Below are 19,559 nucleotides of genomic sequence, written 5' to 3' on the forward strand. Positions count from 1 at the left end.
TATCTAGTTAAGTATGTAAGAAAATATCTAAAAAAGTAATTAGTAGCATCCATCAGCATAGAAAGTAAAAACTTGATAAATATTGCAATAAAATAATGAAGATGCAAAAATACTTATATAATAATTACTAAAAATGCTTGTGGATTAATAAAATAAAACAAGCTCACTAAAATAAATGCTTTTATTTCATCAACCTTCTGCGATTCGCTCGATACCATCTTCACAACTTTTGTCTGTCACTATTTTTAACTAATTTCAGTCTGGACCACATCAGTGCAAACACCATATAAATATTCTTTAAATAACACACAAAGACTGCACTATAATCTTTTTCCTACTTGAAGAATCATCCTTTTGAGAACCAACACTTTGACAAGATGGTTCAAGTTCAATACTATCCTCAGTGTTGAATTCCTGGCAGGACTTCTCAGGATTATCCTTACTTTTGATGCAAATTTAAGCTAATTATATGAGCGGTGCATAAGTATGTTTGAACGTGGGTGACATTGACGTGAGCGCTGCTGGTAAAGGAGAACTGTCAAACACATGTCAAAAATAAAGTTTTTCTATGATAGAAGCGTTTAGTTCCTTTTCTCGCCACGTTCAAATAAAGCCTTATCGAACTGTATATTAATCTGTGGTCTGTCACGCCCTTAAAATATGACATTGGCAAAAATTAAATGTAAATAAAATTACAAGAAGAAGTAAAAGGAACGAGTTCTCGCTAGCCGCCTGTCGCAGCGCCGCTTTGCTGCAAAATTGTTTTACGAAAGTTTACAAATTGTATAAATAGCTGTACTAATTTACTTATTGTTGCGCATTTCCAGTGACGAAAAGGAAAAACGAGCGTTATTTTATATTTATAAGTTAGATGCTCAATAATATACAGTAAATTCCATCATGTCATCAGACTTCTATATTCGGTACTATGTTGGCCACAAAGGTAAATTTGGGCATGAATTCTTGGAATTTGAATTTCGACCAGACGGCAAGTTACGATATGCAAACAATTCCAACTATAAAAACGATACTATGATTCGTAAGGAAGCCTATGTGCATCCATGCGTAATGGAGGAATTGAAAAGAGTCATTATAGATTCTGAAATAATGCACGAAGATGATCGCCTATGGCCGCAGCCAGATCGTGTTGGACGCCAAGTAAGTGGTCACCATCTATTATTAATAACTAGCTATTTGACCGAGCTTTGCTCGGTATTCGATAAAACACGAATAAAATGACATTTTCTAAAAATGATTCCTAGCTAGATCGATTTATCGCCCCCGAAACCTAAAATATACTAAAAATTATGAAAATCGTTGGAGCCGATTCCGAGATTCCAATTATATATATATCGTGTGTAATGTGTCGAGCCAGCGGGCGGTCGCGCTCCACGTTATGCACACGCAGCAAATATTATTAATTATTAATTAATATTATTCTCGCGAATCGCGCGGCTGATTGCCGCTGCACGTCACCATGGCGCTCGTGGCGAATGAGTTGCTGGCGTTTATCCAGCACGCCATCGACACAACGGACGAGGTTAGCATAATGCAGATCTGCAAGTCCTCTTTCACCAGCGAGGAGATTTGCCAGGGGAAGCATTTGCTCTACGAGAAGCTCGGCCAGAGCGCGAATATGCCATTGCGACGGAGGGATGGAACAGAAAGAAGCGTGCAGGATATAATATCCTTGCTGAAGCAGACGGATCGAATACGTAATGAATTATCACAATTAAAGAGTGGTAATTCAATATGTAGGTCACCTGATGCCTTGTTTGTCACTTGCCGACGTGGTGGGCAGGTGGTCACGTTCAGCCCGTCAGCACTTTCAGACGGGTCAACGCCCGAGCACGTCATCGCCGCCGCCGCCGCTGCCCCCGCCGCCCGCGCCCCGCCTGCAGCGGTGTTGCCGCTTGCCCCCCGCCTCCTGCCCCGTGTTCCAAAAACAAAAGGAAAAAGGAGGCCCCTGCAAAGGATTGTCCTCCCTCCGAAAAGGACCGAAAGTGCGATGATGACGGGTTTATAAGAGTGGAGAGGAAGAAGAAACCCGTCGTGCGCAACCATCGCGGCACCGCACCCGAAGGACCCGCGCAGCTGTTGCGGCGTGAGACTCCCGCGACGCCGCTGTACGTGTCCAGGCTGCACTGGTCCACGACGGTCGAGCAGGTCGTGGACTACATCAGAAGCAAGACCCACTTCGTCTTGAGGGTCGAGCACTTGGAGTCCCGCCACAAAGTGAATTTTAGTTCCTTTGTGGTGAGAGTGCCGACGCACCATCTACCGACCTTCGAGAAGGAGGAGTTCTGGCCGATCGGAGTCGTCTACAGGAGGTTCCGAGGACGACTTCCGAACACGTCGCGTCCCACGTCGCAGACAATACGTGTAGTGTTTTAGTGTTAGTGTTAGTTTTTAGTATAATTGTATGTATGTTAGTCTATAAGGTATTTATAATATGGGCCAAGATGCCTGAGTTAAATAAATAAATAAAATATACAAGAATTGCTCGTTTAAAGATATAAGATTATTATTTGTTATATTAAGTCTATGAGTCCATCAATCTGCAGGCGTAGCATGGTCACCATAGAAACGGTTTCTTTCTACGGAAGAATAGACAAAGTGACAGATGATGGAAATCCGCCATTTTGTCTATAAAATCTGTCAGTATGACGATTCTTCTGTTGAAAGAAACCGTTTCTATGGTGACCATGCTAAGCCTGCTGGTAAGATTAATGCTAACCTGAATGTCTAACCAGTTGATTGGCGTACTGATCATTTATTTATTTTTAGCCATCAATCTGGAGGCAAGTCTCAGACTTGCCAGATTGATGACAAAATGCCTACGTCTTAGAGATTAGAACTTAAATCTCAAATTGGTGCATTTTTATTATGTCTCCAAAATAAGAATCTACATTAAGAAACTGTTGTAACATTCATTTTTTTTCTTTCAGGAACTAGAAATTGTCATTGGAGAAGAGCATATATCTTTCACAACATCCAAGACGGGTTCTCTGGTCGACGTCAACCAGTCTAGAGATCCTGAAGGGTTGCGGTGTTTCTACTATTTAGTTCAAGATCTTAAATGTTTAGTGTTCTCCCTTATTGGCTTACATTTCAAAATAAAACCAATATAAGTGTATTTTCATAATAATAAAACAGATTTTCCTAGAGTGTTGTTTAATTTTGTAGATATAAATGGGATATTATTATTTTGTACTTAGTCTTGGATGATCTCAATGTTGCACACTGGCTGGTTTTATCGCTAAGCGTTTCGGCAGCGCCGCGCCGTTGGAGCCCGCGCGTTCGAAGATGTAAGGGGGTTGTAGTAGCGTTTTATAGTCGACCATACTAGTAATCTGTGAGTCGACCTACCACTACCCCCATACATCTCGTACGCGCGCTCCAACGGCGCTGCCGAAACGCTTTGCGATAAAACCAGCCCAAGAGGTTTATCATATTATATTATAGTAATAAAATAGCCACAGTCAATAGGCAAGAAATATTATGCAGTACACTTAATTAAATAAATTATACAGTAAGTCCATGATCCACAAAAGATGGAAGTTCAAGGAATGTTTATGTGGTAGAAATTTTTTGAGTAAAAAGTTCGTGCGTCATCTAGTAATGTGCTTGTAATATTAAATAAATAAAAGAGTACAGTTAGCTTATGATATAGCATATTATTTGTACTGTGTGCTCATTGGTGTGCTCAAATACCTACGTCCAAACTGAACCTTTTTTTTATATTCCGTAATACCTACCTAATATTATGATAGGTAATATAAACTACAAACTTGGTACCTTCCCTCAACTATATTATCAACTTACGGCGGTTCCCAATATTTGATCTATCTCTGGTTTGGCCCTACTAGAGATAGGAATAACTCACATTAGACAATAGAGACATATATTTTATGTCAATTGTTAGCTATTCCTATCTCTAGTAGGGCAAAACCAGAGATAGAATAAATATTGGGAACGGCCGTTAGCCACTTTTCCACAGTCGGATAAAGTTGCGTTCCATTATACGCAAAGTTTCGTTCAATATGATATAATATTTTATAGCAATCATTTCTTTTTTCTACAAAACTGCTAACGAAACAGTAAATTGAATCATTTCCAATACTGTCCCAATAAATTAAAAATAATTTACGTAGATTGTTTTTGTAAATAATCGTAATTCATCAAGCTAGTTGTGAAAAGTAAAGGAAATACATCAACTAGAAAATCTATAAAAATTAACAGTATTTTTATTAAGTGAGAATTTAAATATTTAAATTAAACATTATCTCAATCTTGATGACAAAGATTAAATAAAAGATGAAATGAAACGTTTTTCACTGTATTTATTTATGTTTATGTTGTAAGTTTGCGCGTTGCGCGCGCATCGGCTCGACCGACTATGGCGGACGGATTGTGAAGGATGATCGTAGTCTTTTCTAAATCTGAAAATATCCACGGTACCCGATGGCATAAACCGCGTTTTTTGTAAAAATTGTACATTGTAAATAGTCCTGTGTACATATAGTAATTATATTTGTGATCGTTTTGTTTAAAAATTGTGTGAATAGTGTATTATTTTGAGTGTTTATTCCGTTCAGTTTTAGACGCCGACAAATACCTGCATTTGAGTGTTATTACATTAGATTTTTCGACACAGCAATGAAATATTGATGTTTTTTACACCAAGAAATTAAGATCTGGATTAAAATATCGACTTTGTTTATCAACCTGAAAAAGGACCGTTGCAATTTTCATGCAATATTTTGGTCGCCTTAGCGGCTGTCATCGTGCTTCGATCAATCTGTCACTACAAAGACAAAAAACCATTGTTGTCTGTAAATGGCTTTTATATTTACTCCTACATTCTGGAAGTTCTAACTAATATCATGAACACCGTCGCGATCGATCTCGACATCGAATAAAGCGAGTGGTTCGTCGCGTATACACAAGCGTAACAAAGGGTGTTTACGAGTGTGAAGATTAATTAATAGCAGAACTGAATGCTTGAACCTCACGGTAGCCCAATGAAGTGGCCGGGAACGGGAGGAGAGGAAGAGGCGGGCGATGCAGGAATACAGACGGCGCGCGTAGCGCAGCCCCGGGCCCAGGACGACGCCGCGGTGCACTATGTGTTCCAGCGTGAGTCACAGGAGCCCGATATGCCCTCTCTAGCACCTAAACAGCGCTGGGCAGTTGGCGAAGATAATATTGTTGAGGTTAGTTTATCAGCTGATTTTATCTTTTGTCAGACTTGTTAGTGTAGCCAAAAGTTGTTTGTGGTAACATTGAATTTGCTATCTGTATAATGTTTATCATTATGTCAAAACAATTAAATTTTACTTCATAGTAATAGTATGAAGTTAAAAGATAGTAATTAATAAACCACCTTGAAGTTAATATTTGTAAAGGTTGTAAAATTAATAACTAAGTTAGTAAGTAGTACAACTGTGTTAGAATTTATAGGTGTAATTTTCCAGAACCAGGATAAATGGAAGAATGCAACACCAATATCAATGAATAATATTCAACAGCAAGGTTCTGTGCAAATCAAGAATTCTCAAACAAACCCCCAAACATTCATGAGTCAAGCCATATCCTCAGTGGGCACATTGGCCATTAATCCATCTGTTATCGGAAGCCACCCAGCACATATTACAACTAATATGGTTCACACCCAGCTCGCTCCGTTGCAAAACCATACGCTGGGAAATAGCTTAACTATTCAGAATAGTGCGATGATGCTGCCTACCCTACAAGGAATGCAAAATGCTCCTCAACTGGGACAACAGGGGTTGTATGATATACATCAACACCATGCTAATCCAATGCAAGCCATGAACGGTATTGGTAAGAGTGCAGAGCATCTCATGTATTTGAGCCAGTCTGGTATGCTAGCACCTGGAACTAACCAATATCTACAACAAGGACAAAACCAACTCGGTTTGACACCCGTTGCAGCCATTCGAAACCAGGTAAGTTTTTACACAGTTTCATTTTTATTTCATTATTCTATAGTATATCTTATATATAAAATTCTCGTGTCACAATGTTCGTTCCCGTACTTCTCCGAAACGGCTTGACCGATTCTCATGAAATTTTGTGAGTATATTGAGTATGTCTGAGAATCGGCCAACATCTATTTTTCATACACCTAAGTAAAAAGGGTCATTCACCCTTAATAATTTATATGGCAAAACAATGTTTGCCGGGTCAGCTAGTAAGTTATAATTACAAGGTTTAACTGAAAAGACCATTTACAATGATTACATTGATAATAATTAAAAAGATCAAAAACCATCATAGAAATTCAAACTTTAAAATAATTATTAGGCCCATCAACATTAATCTGAAGTGGTGGTAGAAGCAGTTAATTCAAGTATTCTGATTCAAGTTTAAACATTCATAAATACTAAGAAGGTTAAAAAATAGAATAAATTCTAAGAATGAAATACCTATATATGAATAACATCATATTTTACTGAGGGTTAACTGTAGCCCCGGTTACCAAGCAATTACTGTATTATGATTATTATTTATAGGACAATAACAAATAGTTAACTCATAACCTAAAAACAAAAAAAAAGTTCTAATGTTTTTGATGTTACATAGTAACTTTACAATAAAATTGTTGAGATATGTGCATTACAATGATTATTACGATTATATTATACCTAATAATTGGGAAAAAATATATTGCAACTTCTCATGAACTAAAGAAATACAGTAGAACCTCGATAAGGTAAAGACCAAGGGAAACGTAAAAATATTGAAGTTGTTTAGGTTTTTACTTACCAAGGGTTGAAGTTAGGGAGGTTCATTGATTCATAGTTTGAACTTGCGGAGGTCATGTAATTTATGAGCTTTGTTTAGGAATTATAGAGATAGGTTAAATACAAATAAAATTATGGTTTGAAAAAAAAAAATTCTACATTAAAAAGTTGTTTTTTTTTAAGCTGTTCAGTTTCTATGTCAACTTTGTGTTACTACATTGCCTTATAAAAGACCGCAATGTGTTTACAGCTTTCCTGGCTTCGCTGATGGAATAATATAATCGTAGGTGGTTCTTGTGTCTCGTCATTAAAATCTTCGTCTATATCGTCACTTTCAACACCATGAAGTACGTTATCAAAAACTTCGTCATTACATGTGACGAAATCTTTCAAAGTAATTTAAGTTAGCTAAACATGTGTTAACAATCAAGTCTACAGGGAACCTTTTTTGGTTGCGAGTTTTTTTTTTACTGAGATATTGTTGAAGTTACAAAGGTTGTTGTCGTTACATCTTTAAGATACTGAGGTGTGATGCTCACATTATTCTTTTTAGTTATAGAGGGTTTGTACTTTAAGTAAAAGAGGTTTTGGTCCCCGGGGGGAAAGGAACACAGCATTCTATGAATTTATAGAGGTTTTTACGTTGTCAAGGTTCTACTGTATAATATAAAATTTATATCAACCATATTATATTATTAAATTTCAAGGCCTTAAGCCCGGCCGCACATTGTCCGAAATTTCTGATCAGAAACAGTTGAACGTCCGCGCTGTCTCTTACATTTTGTACTGAGCCAATGAGCTCAAACTCGCCGGAAGGATATTTCGGATAGTAGTTGTGGTAGCATTCTTTTGCACATCTTAAATCTGAGCTGTAAAATATTATTTACTCTTTCTTTATTGCATGTTTAAATGCTTCTTACTTTCAAGTAGTTAGATTTTCTTCTACATTTTAGGTCTGATAACTTAAGCTGTAAATAATTTATAACTATTGCTCACACAGTAGTTGAAATTATATATTTTTTTCAATTTCAGCCATACACCTTTTTTATAAGAAGTAAATAAATCCTTGTTAAAAAGGTATACAGCATGTAATAAACAAGTATATAATATACTAGCTGTTGCCCGCGACTTCGTCCGCGTGGACTTTAGTTTATAGCGCGCGGTGTCAACAAAATTTGTGTCAAATTTAAAAACTTTTTAAAACCCTGGTAAGTGGTACCCCTCTTAGGGCCGCGCTACACCGGAATGGCAGCGCTGAAAGTGCTCGCCTCGCCGCTGCCATTCCGGTGTAGCGCGGCCCTTAATTAATCAAAATACCCAAAAACAGCTGTGCAGTGTGCACATAATCTATACTAATATTATAAATGCGAAAGTATCTCTGTCTGTCTGTCTGTCTGTCAGTCTCGCTTTCACGCCAAACGCCAAAACTACCGAACCGATTGTAATGAAATTTTGTATACAGATAGTCTAAAGCCTGAGAAAGGACATAGGCTACTTTTTTTTACTGGAAAAAAGGGTTGTCAGGGGGTGAAAATGCGTAAATTTGTTCAAATTAAGTTAGTTTCAAAAATTCATAATAGATGGCGCCGTGCGTCTTCTACATCGCGCTGACGCTTGCTCAAAAGTCTTTCTATAAGAGGTGGTATCATCTTACATTTAAGTTTCGATTTTTTCGATTGTTACATCTATTCTACGGTATTAAATAACTCAGTACTTTATTTGTGCAGTGACGTAACCTTAAACCTATCAATGATAAATAGTTTATGGGTAAAGTTGTGTAATTGGGGGGCTAAATAAGCTTTAAAATTTGGTATAAAATATAAAGTTTAATATAAAAAAATGAAATACTTATTGTGTGCACACTGCACAGCTGTATTGATTTAAGGGGTACCAGGGTTTTTTTTATAAAAGCTTTTGACACCAATTTTGTTGACATCGCGCGTTATAAACTGAAAGCCACGCGGACGAAGTCGCGGGCAACAGCTAGTAGGTTGGATTAGTGGATGAGCGCTGGCCACGCGCAATGCGAATTCATTTTCATCGATATTTTTATGGAAATAAGATATTTTCCCACAACAAAATGTAGCCTATGTCCTTTCTCAGACTCTAGAATAACTGTGTACAAAATTTCATTGCAATCGGTTCAGTAGTTTTGGCGTGAAAGCGAGACAGACAGACAGACAGAGATACTTTCGCATTTATAATATTAGTATGGACTAGATGTCCCGCGCGGCTTTGCCCGCCAGAAACCGTACATTTTCGAATAAAAATAGCTATAAATACTCCTTTCACGTAGTCTACTCTATATAAGTGCCAAATATTGCTATAAAAATTGCTCCAGTAGTTCGTGAGATAAACCCTTTCTAATATTTTCCCCGTTTTTACCACATTTTCCTGAGTTTCTTCGTTCGTATTAGTCTTAGCGTGATAATATAATATAATATAGCCTATAGCCTTACTCGATAAAAATGAGATATCTAACACTGAAAGTTTTTAAATCGGACCTATAGTTCCTGAGATTAGCGCATTCAAGCAAACATACCTACTCTTCAGGTTTATAATATTAAGTATAGATTTTTTTAAATTATCGCTTGACAAACTCGAGCCTCGATCTAAAAGACTATGAAAAGGCTCATAACCATGGGACGATGCATGGTATAATATTATGGTAGTGATGATGATGATGAATGTAATTTGCATAGTAGCATATGCTTTCCGTTCTTAAAACAACGCCGAAACTCCCAAACTTGTATCTATAAGGTAGTGATGATGATGATGATGATGAATGTAATTTGCATAGTAGCATATGCTTTCCGTTCTTAAAACAACGCCGAAACTCCGAAACTTGTATCTATAAAGAATCAGGAGTTCTCTCAGCACCTTCCGAACCACGGTATACCAGGTATACCTCGGTACAAAATCTTACTTGCTTGTAGAATATGCTTAGAATACTTCTCACGAAACTGAAGTCACCACATGTTTCCCTATAAATTTTAAGGAGTTCCCTCGATTACTTATGGCCCCTTCATCAGATCACCATTTTTGTGAATATAATACCAAATTGGAAACCTATATACCAAAACAAAAATTTTGAAAATCGGTTAACAAACGGCGGAGTAATCGTTGAACATAAGAAAACGAACATAACACCTCCCCCATTTTGAAAGTCGGTTAAAATTGTAGCCTATGTGTTATTCTGATGTATAAGCTATATTATTGTAAAGTTTCATTAAAATCTGTTCAGTAGTTTTTGCGTGAAAGAGTAACAAACATCCATACATCCACACATCCATACATCCAAACAAACTTTCGCCTTTATAATATTAGTAGGATATAATACCAAATTGGGATGATACCCTATATACCAAAACAAACATTTTGAAAATCGGTTAACAAACGGCGGAGTAATCGTTGAACATACGAAAACGAACATAACACCTCCCCCATTTTGAAAGTCGGTTAAAATTGTAGCCTATGTGTTATTATGATGTATAAGCTATATTATTGTAAAGTTTCATTAAAATCCGTTCAGTAGTTTTTGCGTGAAAGAGTAACAAACAACCATACATCCACACATCCATACATCCAAACAAACTTTCGCCTTTATAATATTAGTAGGAAGTAGGATACTTGTTTTTTATTATTTTTATGTTGTATTGTATTATGTTACGCTCAAAGACCGTAAACGCTCAAAGACCGTAAACGCTCAGTGAGCGAAAAAATAGCTCACAACACGATGTGGTCACAGTTAGGGCATGGCGGTATTGGGAATTTTTGCAATACCGGTATAATACCGGTATTGATTTTTCAAAAACCGGTTTTCCTGTTTTTCGGTATTTTTGCGGTATTTCTTTATTCACCAAAAAAGCACTAAATCCTTTATAATTTATTCGGATGAACAAAAAAAACATTAAAATCAACTTGTTTATTTAAAGTTTAACAGTTAAACAGTGTTTTGTTCCTAAGGCCCCGCTTATTACATTATCATTTATATTGGATCATTTCTATGATCATATATAGGATCCAATATATATGATCATTTGATCATATCTACATATTACATTATCATATTTCATTGATCCTATTTTACGTCATATGTGGTTTCAATAGCCAATGGAGAGCGCTAACGCTGACAGGTATTGACGTCAGGGTTACTAGATCTCAGAGAATTCGATTTGTCAAAAGACATCGTCATTTTTAATATGGCTTGTTTTTTGATATTTCAGCAAGATTATCCAAGTATATAATTAGAAAAATAATTACATTACATTATTTGAAACATATTAACGAACAAGAAATTAAAAACTCTCTTTTATATTAAATAACTGGCAACACCTATTTCTATGACCGTATTGGATCCAATCTCTCAGCAAATGTCAAAAATCTATGATCAAGGAAGAAATGAATCATATGTCTATGTCGCAGCCGACTGGTTTAAATAGCCGTTCAATCAAACAGCTAGCCCTTTGACTGAACAACGCCATTCAATCACACGACTTTACGTCGTTTAGTCGACTTGTTGACTACAACGTTCAACACTACAGCTAGACGACGCTTAGCCAACTGGTTTAATGGCAAATTAACTAGGGTGACTATTAGTTTAATATGTAATTTGGGAGAATAGCAATACTTTTTGTATTTTTAAATTGAAAGATTATTCTCGGATTAAGTTTAAGGGGTGACCAAAAGTTTAATGCAATAAGTAAAAAAAAAAATTCTGAGGCGTGTTTTGTGACGATCGCTGGCTGCTGCCGCAGTACTGTCACAGTTCTAACCTAATCTACTTTTGGACTTTCTGGATTGTGTTTGTTTTTGTTTTGGCGGGGGGCTGCGCCCCCCGAGCCCCCCTTCTATTTGGTCACGGTCTCCGGCTGCTGCCGCAGCACGCTCGCTGCGCTCACTCGGCTCCCTCTGTGTTGTGGTCTAAGTTCTAACCTAACCTAACCAACTTTTGGACTTTCTGGATTGTGTTTGTTTTTGTTTTGGCGGGGGCCTGTGCCCCCCGAACCCCCCTTTCGGGGGGGGGGGCTGAAAAAACTGTGTTCTAACTAATTTTGAACATATTTAGCGCATACAATAATTATAGCTGACTAATTATTATTGATGGAATTGCAATAAATATCTTGGTGATGTAATCATCATAATCCCATAGTTTCTCCTCGAATATTTGTTGAAATTTTGATTCACTCGTATGTGCCTCCATATTTTTTGTCTCTTTAATAACACTTGTAACTTATTAACTACTTTCTTTCCGAATAACAACCACAAACACCAACAAACACCTGCTAGTTGACGCCATATTGTAAATAAAACGCACCTAGCGCCGCAGCGGTGCGCGCTGAACTACTTCAATTAGAGGGCGGCTTTTGAATCAGCTGTAGTGTTGAACGTTTTGAGCGACTAAAATATTCAATCTAAAAGCTAGACGTGTGATTGAATGGCGTTGTTCAGTCAAAGGGCTAGCTGTTTGATTGAACGGCTATTTAAGCCAGTCGGCTGCGACATCTATATTACATTATCCAATATCATTAACTCAATGATAAACTACTCAAAACAAAATAGGGCCCACTTGATATTTATCATCGGCAAAGAAAACAATCAAAAAAATATATTATTTATGGGTAGATATAGTGAGGGTAAAGTGTTATCAATTGCGTAAACCAATAAAATAATGATAATAACTTTAATTTTCTTAAAAATACACATTAGCATGAAAAATTAAATTTTTTACATAAAAACTGATTTTTTCAATTTTTATTTTTGGTAATTTGACGAATAGGGCGGGTTACATAAGGGTGTCCTAGTATCGAGTGGGTCCTCCTCTATTACGAACGCACTCTCTGAGCCTGTTTGGGACACTCTCAATTAAGTGGGTGACATTTTCCTGGGGTATTTGCTCCCAGCACATTTTTAAAGCGTTTATGAGCTCCTGTTCACTATTCACTTCAGTATAATTTGCTTTTAGGCTTCTTTTCATCTGGTCCCATAAATGCTCGATCGGATTGAGGTCGGGGCTCATTGCCGGCCACGGTAAAACTGAGATATTCGCTTCAGATAGAGCCGTCTGGGTTAGGCGAGCCGTATGCGCACGAGCATTATCCTGCATGAGAATAAAATTATTGCCCACACCTTGTGCATAGGGGACGATATGAGGTCGGACCACACGCTCGACGTAGCTGGCAGCAGTTACGGTACCCTCGTTTAGAATTACCAGCTCCGTTTTACCCATTAAGCTGATACCGCCCCACACCATAACACTGGGCCCCCCAAACCGATCAGTCTCGCGGATGCAAGGGTTGGTAAAGCGTTCACCTTCTCTTCTCCACACTCGTATGCGTCTGTCATCACTTGAAAACTTAACTTTTGTCTCATCTGTGAAGAGTACAGTCCTCCAATTGTCCATGGTCCAATCCAAACGCTCACGTGCGAACCTAAGACGAGCTGCACGATGAGCCCTCGTGAGTTTAATGCGCACAACACGCACTCTGGATCGTTGTCCGTCATCATGCAGTCTGTTTCGGACCGTTTGGTCACTTACCAGCGTACCAGTGGCTTGCCGGAGTCGATTTTGTAGAGTACGGGCGGTGACGGTGCGCTCTCTACGGGCAGACAATCGAAGGAATCGATCGTCTTGAGTCGTTGTGTATCGTGTTCTACCTGATCCAGGTCTCCTAGCTACACTGCCAGTCTCCTGATAGCGTTCCCACACATTTCTGATAGCTCGTCGTGATACTCTAAGTCGTAATGCTACTGATCGCTGTGACTCTCCCTCTTGCAGCAATACCACAGCTCTTGAAGCACTTTCCATGTTCATATGGTTCCGAATACGTGGCATTATAACGTGCTCTAGTAACTCAATTAAAAAAACAGTAAAACAAAGCAAAAAGCGCCTGTAACGATAGTCGGAATACAACTGAATAAGAAATTGGGCATTGGGTGATTTTTACTCAGTTTGTTTTGCCTGACCACTTGAGGGTAAAAATTAGAAAAAGTGTTCTTCTAAAGATCTATAACAACTCATAAACATGTAAGTTTTACGGTGAAACACTTGAACTGGCCCATAAATAAGTCTAAAGCAACATGTTTACACTTTTTGTGAAAAAATTGTGGTGGGCCCTATTTTGTTTTGAGTAGTTTATGATAATCTAATATCCCCCTTACACTAAACAAATAACTTTAAAAAAATCTTAAGATTTACCAGAAATACGCATTTGTTCAATGAAATTGAATATAGGCCAAGTAGCCTAATATTATGATAAAAACGTAAATAAAGCTCAGAATCATAGGCAATTCCAGCGCAATCACGAAGTACAATGGCTCAATATTAAGATCAGAATGAATCGGCAATTAAATCAGCTGAATTTATAGTTCTTTCAAATATTTCGCTTTTGACGATTTCTGTAACAGTTACTTTTCTACATCATAATGTATGTCGATGTCCGGACTCCGTTGACCAGTGACAACCCCACTTTAATAACAGGGAATCTCTTATTATTTGTCCAAAAGATACACATTGCAAAACTGGCTCTCATTATAATGTACTAAACTGAGGATGTGGATTGGAAGATTTGATTTGATTTGCTACTTGCTAGGGTAGTATTGAAATGCTAGGGTAAGAACAGGTTAGGAACAATTCATTGGCTCCTTTGTGTCCATTAGTAAAATGTTTGCCACATTTTAGGAGTTAGGCCCGTATTTTTGGTCAGTACTTAAGAAGCGCCTCGGCCTCAAGACACGTTTCAGGCTCTGTGATTGGTTGGCTGTCAAAATTTGGACCAAACAGAGGCGAACCGCGCCTTGAGGCCGAGGCGCTTCTTAAGTACTGACCAAAAATACGGGCCGAGAATATGCTACAATTATTTTTCAATGAATTATTATTAAATTTTATTCTTCATAATAATAATAAGAGTTTTGTATGTTAAATCTTTGAAAATGATTTTGCCCTCTAGTCCAGGGGTTCCCAATCTTTTTCAGCCTGCGGCGTAGGTGTAACTACGCCGCAGGCTGAAAAAGATTGGGATTCACAATATTAATGTCACGGCGCGGGGCCCTACTCTACCTATTACAAAAAGATACATAGGTAAACACCTTTGATGATTATAGTTAGGTTAAGCAAGTAAATAGTAATAAACTAATATTGAATTATTATCTACCTGCTTCACATTACCTACATATTATATTATAATATTTGTGGTTTTGGATAATGATGAGAGGATCGACTCGCGGCGCCCCTCTTGCCTTTCCACGGCGCACACTTTGGGAGCCCCTGCTCTGCTGAGTTTTTTTCGAATGGACTACCATTCGAAAAAAAAAACTCCATTCATGCCTCGATCGTGGGAATCGCAGACACAATAGCTTTTCAATTGTTATGTGGCACCCGGGTGCCGCTTGGGAGTTGTTGGGTTTAAGACATAAATTAATTGTGTTTTCAACACCTTCTCCAAAACATCAGAAAAGGACAAAACATACACAATATTACTACTTGAATACACAGAAAGATTTTTTTATTAGTAAGAGAGTAATATTACAGTGAGAGAGTAACAACGGTTAGACTGTCAATCTGGCATCAGTTCAGTCCATCAACCTGTGATTGACGCCAGACTGATGTGTGATGAGTTGATGACCGAAAAGTACATAATAAAAAATAAAAAAAACAGTCCACCAATCCGTGGGTTCGTTCAATTTCGCGTCAATCTTAACCAGAGGGGTTAGTGCGAGTTTTATTCGATCATACGCATCGAGCACGTCAACGCGAATTTATATGGGATCAAAGCAGCGCCATCTACTGGCTAACGTGGATACTGCTTTGATGCCATATAAATTCACGTTAACGTGCTCGATGCGTCGGATCGAATAAAACTCGCACTAACCCCTCAGATTGATGGACTGAACTGATGAGAAACTGAGGGGGCAGCTCATACCTGTTTCGAGAAGAAGGTCGGTCTGGTACATTGAAACAAAAAATCTAAATATCTGACTGAAAGAAAATTATTTTGTTTCCAACACTTCATTTTGCGCAGAGTATGTCACGTTTTTAATTCCCACTTGCCTGGAAAAATGACGTTTATTTTATCTTCTAGGGGTGGGGGCAGCTGCCTCCCCTGCCCCTGGGGTACGCCCATGACTGAGCGTGTAACCTACGACTTACGATACGCGGACGACATAATATTAATATTATGCTAGTCTATAACAGTCTACACCAGTAGCGGTAGCACGGCGACCAGCGGAAATGCGAAAGTATGGACAAACTGTGGAAATAAACCTAAGGTGCCGTTCCGATCTTTTTTCGTTCCGAAAAATTCAATTAAAATGCCACTTTATGACACACTATAGTATATGTCATAATGTAGGATATTATTTGAATTTTTAGAACTATAGTCTGTCATAAAGTGGCTTTTTAATTGAATTATTCGGAACTAAAAAAGATCGGAACGGCACCTTAAGTTTATCTCCACAGTTTGTGACTATAGTCTGTCATAAAGTGGCATTTTAATTGAATTTTTCGGAACGAAAAAAGATCGGAACGGCACCTTAGGTTTATTTCCACAGTTTGTCCATACTTTCGCATTTCCGCTGGTCGCCGTGCTAGCACTACAGGGGTAGGCAACAGGCGAACCGCGTATGCGGACCGCGAAAGGTTACGTAATACCTTTATTAATTAAAATAATATTTTTAAGCTACATAGGACAAATGTGTTTTTTTCTGGACCTCGTTAAAAATTTCCCACAGTATCCAGACCCCACCTAAAATTATTACTTTCCGACCCCTGGTCTACACCAACGAAAACCCGCAAGTTAAAGTCAAGAAGACTCAAGTCAGGAACGAAGCACGGCTTTCAATTAACGTTATCAAAACAAAGCTGTTTACAAATATTATATATAAATGTTTTAACATAATGACAATTTGGAGCAGGAGCAGCAGAAGACAAGCTGTTCGAGAATGCAGATAATATTATTTTGTTTTAAGAACAACTATAACTAAGCAAAAAATAATTGAATTGGTAGTAAAACTAAGAGTAAACCAGGATTTTTCTAGGCAGTACTTACTGCCTAGAAAAATCCTGCTTTTAAAATGGAATATACCAAATACCAATAGACATTATTATTCGTTTTTTAGATATTAAAGGGCCTTTTGATTACGTTATCCAGTTTTGATAGTATCATAGATTAGAGTTCTGTGGGCTCTGTGCAATAGTGCAATGTCATCTGCAAAACGTAGATCAGGGGTCACCAAATGGCGGACCGCGGTCTGCATCCGGACCGCCGACCCATTGTGTGCGGACCAAGCATGTTCGCTCCGCCCGCATATTTACGGGAACCGTGCATATTTCCGCAAAAGTAGCCTATGTCATTCGGTCTACTTCTGTTCCAAATTAAAAATCGGTCCAGTAATTCGTGGAATAAGCGCGTTCAAATAATAATGTTACCCGTGTCGTCCACATTTGGCTTCCACGATAAATGGACTATCCAACACAAGGATTTTTCAATTCCAACTGCAACCAGTAGTTTCTAAGATTAGCGCGTTAAGACAAACAAAGAAACTCTTCAGCTTATATATGTAAAGAAAGTATAATAGGTTTAGGAGACAAGAGGACCGCCCTGTCTAACTCCTTTGTTCACCTGGGGAGTCTCTCCATCTCCACGTCTTTGAAACATTTTCTTGCCTATGGTTGTCAAACATTCAAAAACAAACCTTAACTAAAGCAAGAACAAAGTGTCTGTAAGTAATATAAAACGTAAGAAGTTTAAAAACCTATATCCCGACTACGTATTATACTTATTTCCTTATTTGAAAAGTGTTATCAAAGCTAGCTTGCTAGATTTGGTTCTCAACATGACACCATCAAGATTGTTTTGCTTCTTGACTTTATGTCCTCTAGAGGGCGCTGTAGTCATTCTAACGTGACGTAATGTAGCCTATAACCAGCGGACGATCAAGAGGCTTCTAGCGACACATATAGCGACTATAACAAGCTTCAAAGTTATAAGCTAAAAGATAAACAGCCACTTACATATTATGTATGTACCATCGAGGAAGTTGATTCCTATGCAATTGACAGACCAACGTTATTTGGTCGAATATGTCAATTCAATGTTAATTGTGATCTGTCAGCTGGGTTTGACGTAGCGCAACCAAACTACTTAGGTCCCCGATTTGCATAGGAATCAACTTCTCTGATAGTACATTGTACATCCAGTTCAAAATCATTACCTTCCTTCTTACTTCGCCATGGTCGGGTAAGAAAAAGGGAAAAAATGTACAGCTGATGTAATCTTAAAATTCAAACATTGTCGATTATTTAAGTGGCAATAAGCAAGATACATAATATTATTAAGTTGCTAGATTCGGAGACGCCGGTTGAACTATCCCAAGAACGAACCCAACTGAAACTGAAAAGGCCCAATCTGAAAGCGGATACTACTTAATTATTAACCGACTTCCAAAAAAACGAGGAGGTTATTTTGTACAAACATTTTAACAAATAATGGTCCCCCAAATTAGGCAAGCAGAGTCGCGGGTAAAAGCTTTTATTTATGTCTTCTATGTATGATGTTAAATCAACAATTTACTTTAGCTGAATGTTCGAAATGTTGGTGAAATTGGCACACCGCATAATAATTAAGTTTTGCAACAAAATAAAAAAAATCTCATCAAATTTTTAAACAAAGTGGATCCGCGCCATCTAGTGAGCGAGTGAAGAACCCGTTCGTACATCTTCCGACGCTCCCGCAAGGGAAATTTGACGCAGGCGCTGTGGTCGGCGTATGTCCTTTGTTCGAAACAAGTCAACATTGGACATTTTACATTTCGATTTTGTCGATATATTGCAGCAAAAACGGATTTGTTTTATGAAATGTTTAGTGATTTTGGTTTGTTCCATGTAAATAACAATTGAAATCAAGTGTCGAGTGCTTATTTCCAACTTTGTAAGAAAAGCTTTCGTCGTGATACATGACCGAGCTTTAGGTGTATTGTACGCATGAAACCTTTGAGTGACTTTTTTTTCGATCCTAATGTTAAGGATATGGGCCCCGACATGGTAAGTTTTATTGTGTTATATTGTAGTTTATTGGACTAGGAACTTGTTTTAAGTCATGAAGTGACGAAAAATATGTTTTTTTTACGCAACAGGTCCGTTTTTGTTTTGTTTACTTGACACCGGCGTCCGCCATTTCTAGTTCACGATGATTTTATTCACCGGTTTCTCGGCTTTAGAACGGACTTAATTCCTGTTTACCTTAAATACAAACTCATCATTGTTTCGAATTACATTATTAAGAATTTCAATACAAAAACGTACATTTGATGTGGTTGCCGTTTTTAAATAGTTGTCATAAATTTATACATAAAAAAATAAAGTTATTCATCGTTTTTAATATTAATTCAGAAGCAAACAATATGTAGGGAATTACAAACAAATTTCAATTCCAAAAACATATTTTCGTTTGGCTATTTTGTATAATATTATGAAGAGATTCTATGCACCTTGTTCTAAAGTAACTATGGAAGCAGGTGCTCGGTTAATATTTGTGTATTGTACCTAAAATATCTTAAGTTAATAACATGGATAGTACACAAACACAATAACAAATAGTTCAGCTAATAAGAATGATGATTCTTATTAGCTGAACTATTTTGACATTTATTTGCGGCCAAATCAATATCATTTAAGTATGATATTAAAGAATATGAGAGTGCTTGTTAAATGTTAATTGGTCAATAAGTGTGACTAAATGTTTTATATCTTTATGCTGAGAATTTACAACTCTTAAATATGTTAAAGTATAA

At 37.6% G+C, this 19,559-nt stretch overlaps 2 protein-coding genes across 4 annotated transcripts in view; both read left to right on the forward strand.

Annotated features, from left to right (window-relative positions):
- The first annotated feature begins 719 nt into the window (after nt 1–719).
- Nucleotides 720–3,165, forward strand: LOC121729367 (protein mago nashi homolog). The gene is made up of 2 exons (XM_042117846.1): nt 720–1,158; nt 2,949–3,165. The coding sequence occupies exons 1-2, from the start codon at nt 901–903 to the stop codon at nt 3,129–3,131; spliced, it is 441 nt and encodes a 146-aa protein (XP_041973780.1). The 5' UTR covers nt 720–900; the 3' UTR covers nt 3,132–3,165.
- Nucleotides 3,166–4,365: 1,200 nt separating this feature from the next.
- Nucleotides 4,366–19,559, forward strand: part of LOC121730013 (maternal protein pumilio-like) — a 103,386-nt gene continuing 88,192 nt past the window's right edge. For 2 of the 3 annotated variants that reach the window (XM_042118818.1, XM_042118819.1), the window contains exons 1-2: nt 4,366–5,216; nt 5,478–5,972. In XM_042118818.1, coding sequence (XP_041974752.1) covers nt 5,001–5,216; nt 5,478–5,972 — 711 coding nt within the window. In that variant the 5' untranslated portion in view covers nt 4,366–5,000. Of the gene's footprint in view, nt 5,217–5,477; nt 5,973–18,552; nt 18,811–19,559 lie in introns of those variants that run through there. The other variant, XM_042118820.1, reaches the window with a different exon arrangement.

This window comes from Aricia agestis, chromosome 8, assembly GCF_905147365.1.
Source record: "Aricia agestis chromosome 8, ilAriAges1.1, whole genome shotgun sequence".
NCBI lineage: Eukaryota > Metazoa > Arthropoda > Insecta > Lepidoptera > Lycaenidae > Aricia > Aricia agestis.

What these genes read in the sequence shown, in the direction of transcription:
- LOC121729367 (XM_042117846.1), top strand. Translation starts at nt 901, where the DNA reads ATGTCATCAGACTTCTATATTCGGTACTATGTTGGCCACAAAGGTAAA. An exon ending in CAGATCGTGTTGGACGCCAA is followed by an intron (nt 1,159 to 2,948) that starts GTAAGTGGTCAC and finishes TTTTTCTTTCAG; the next exon opens with GAACTAGAAATTGTCATTGG.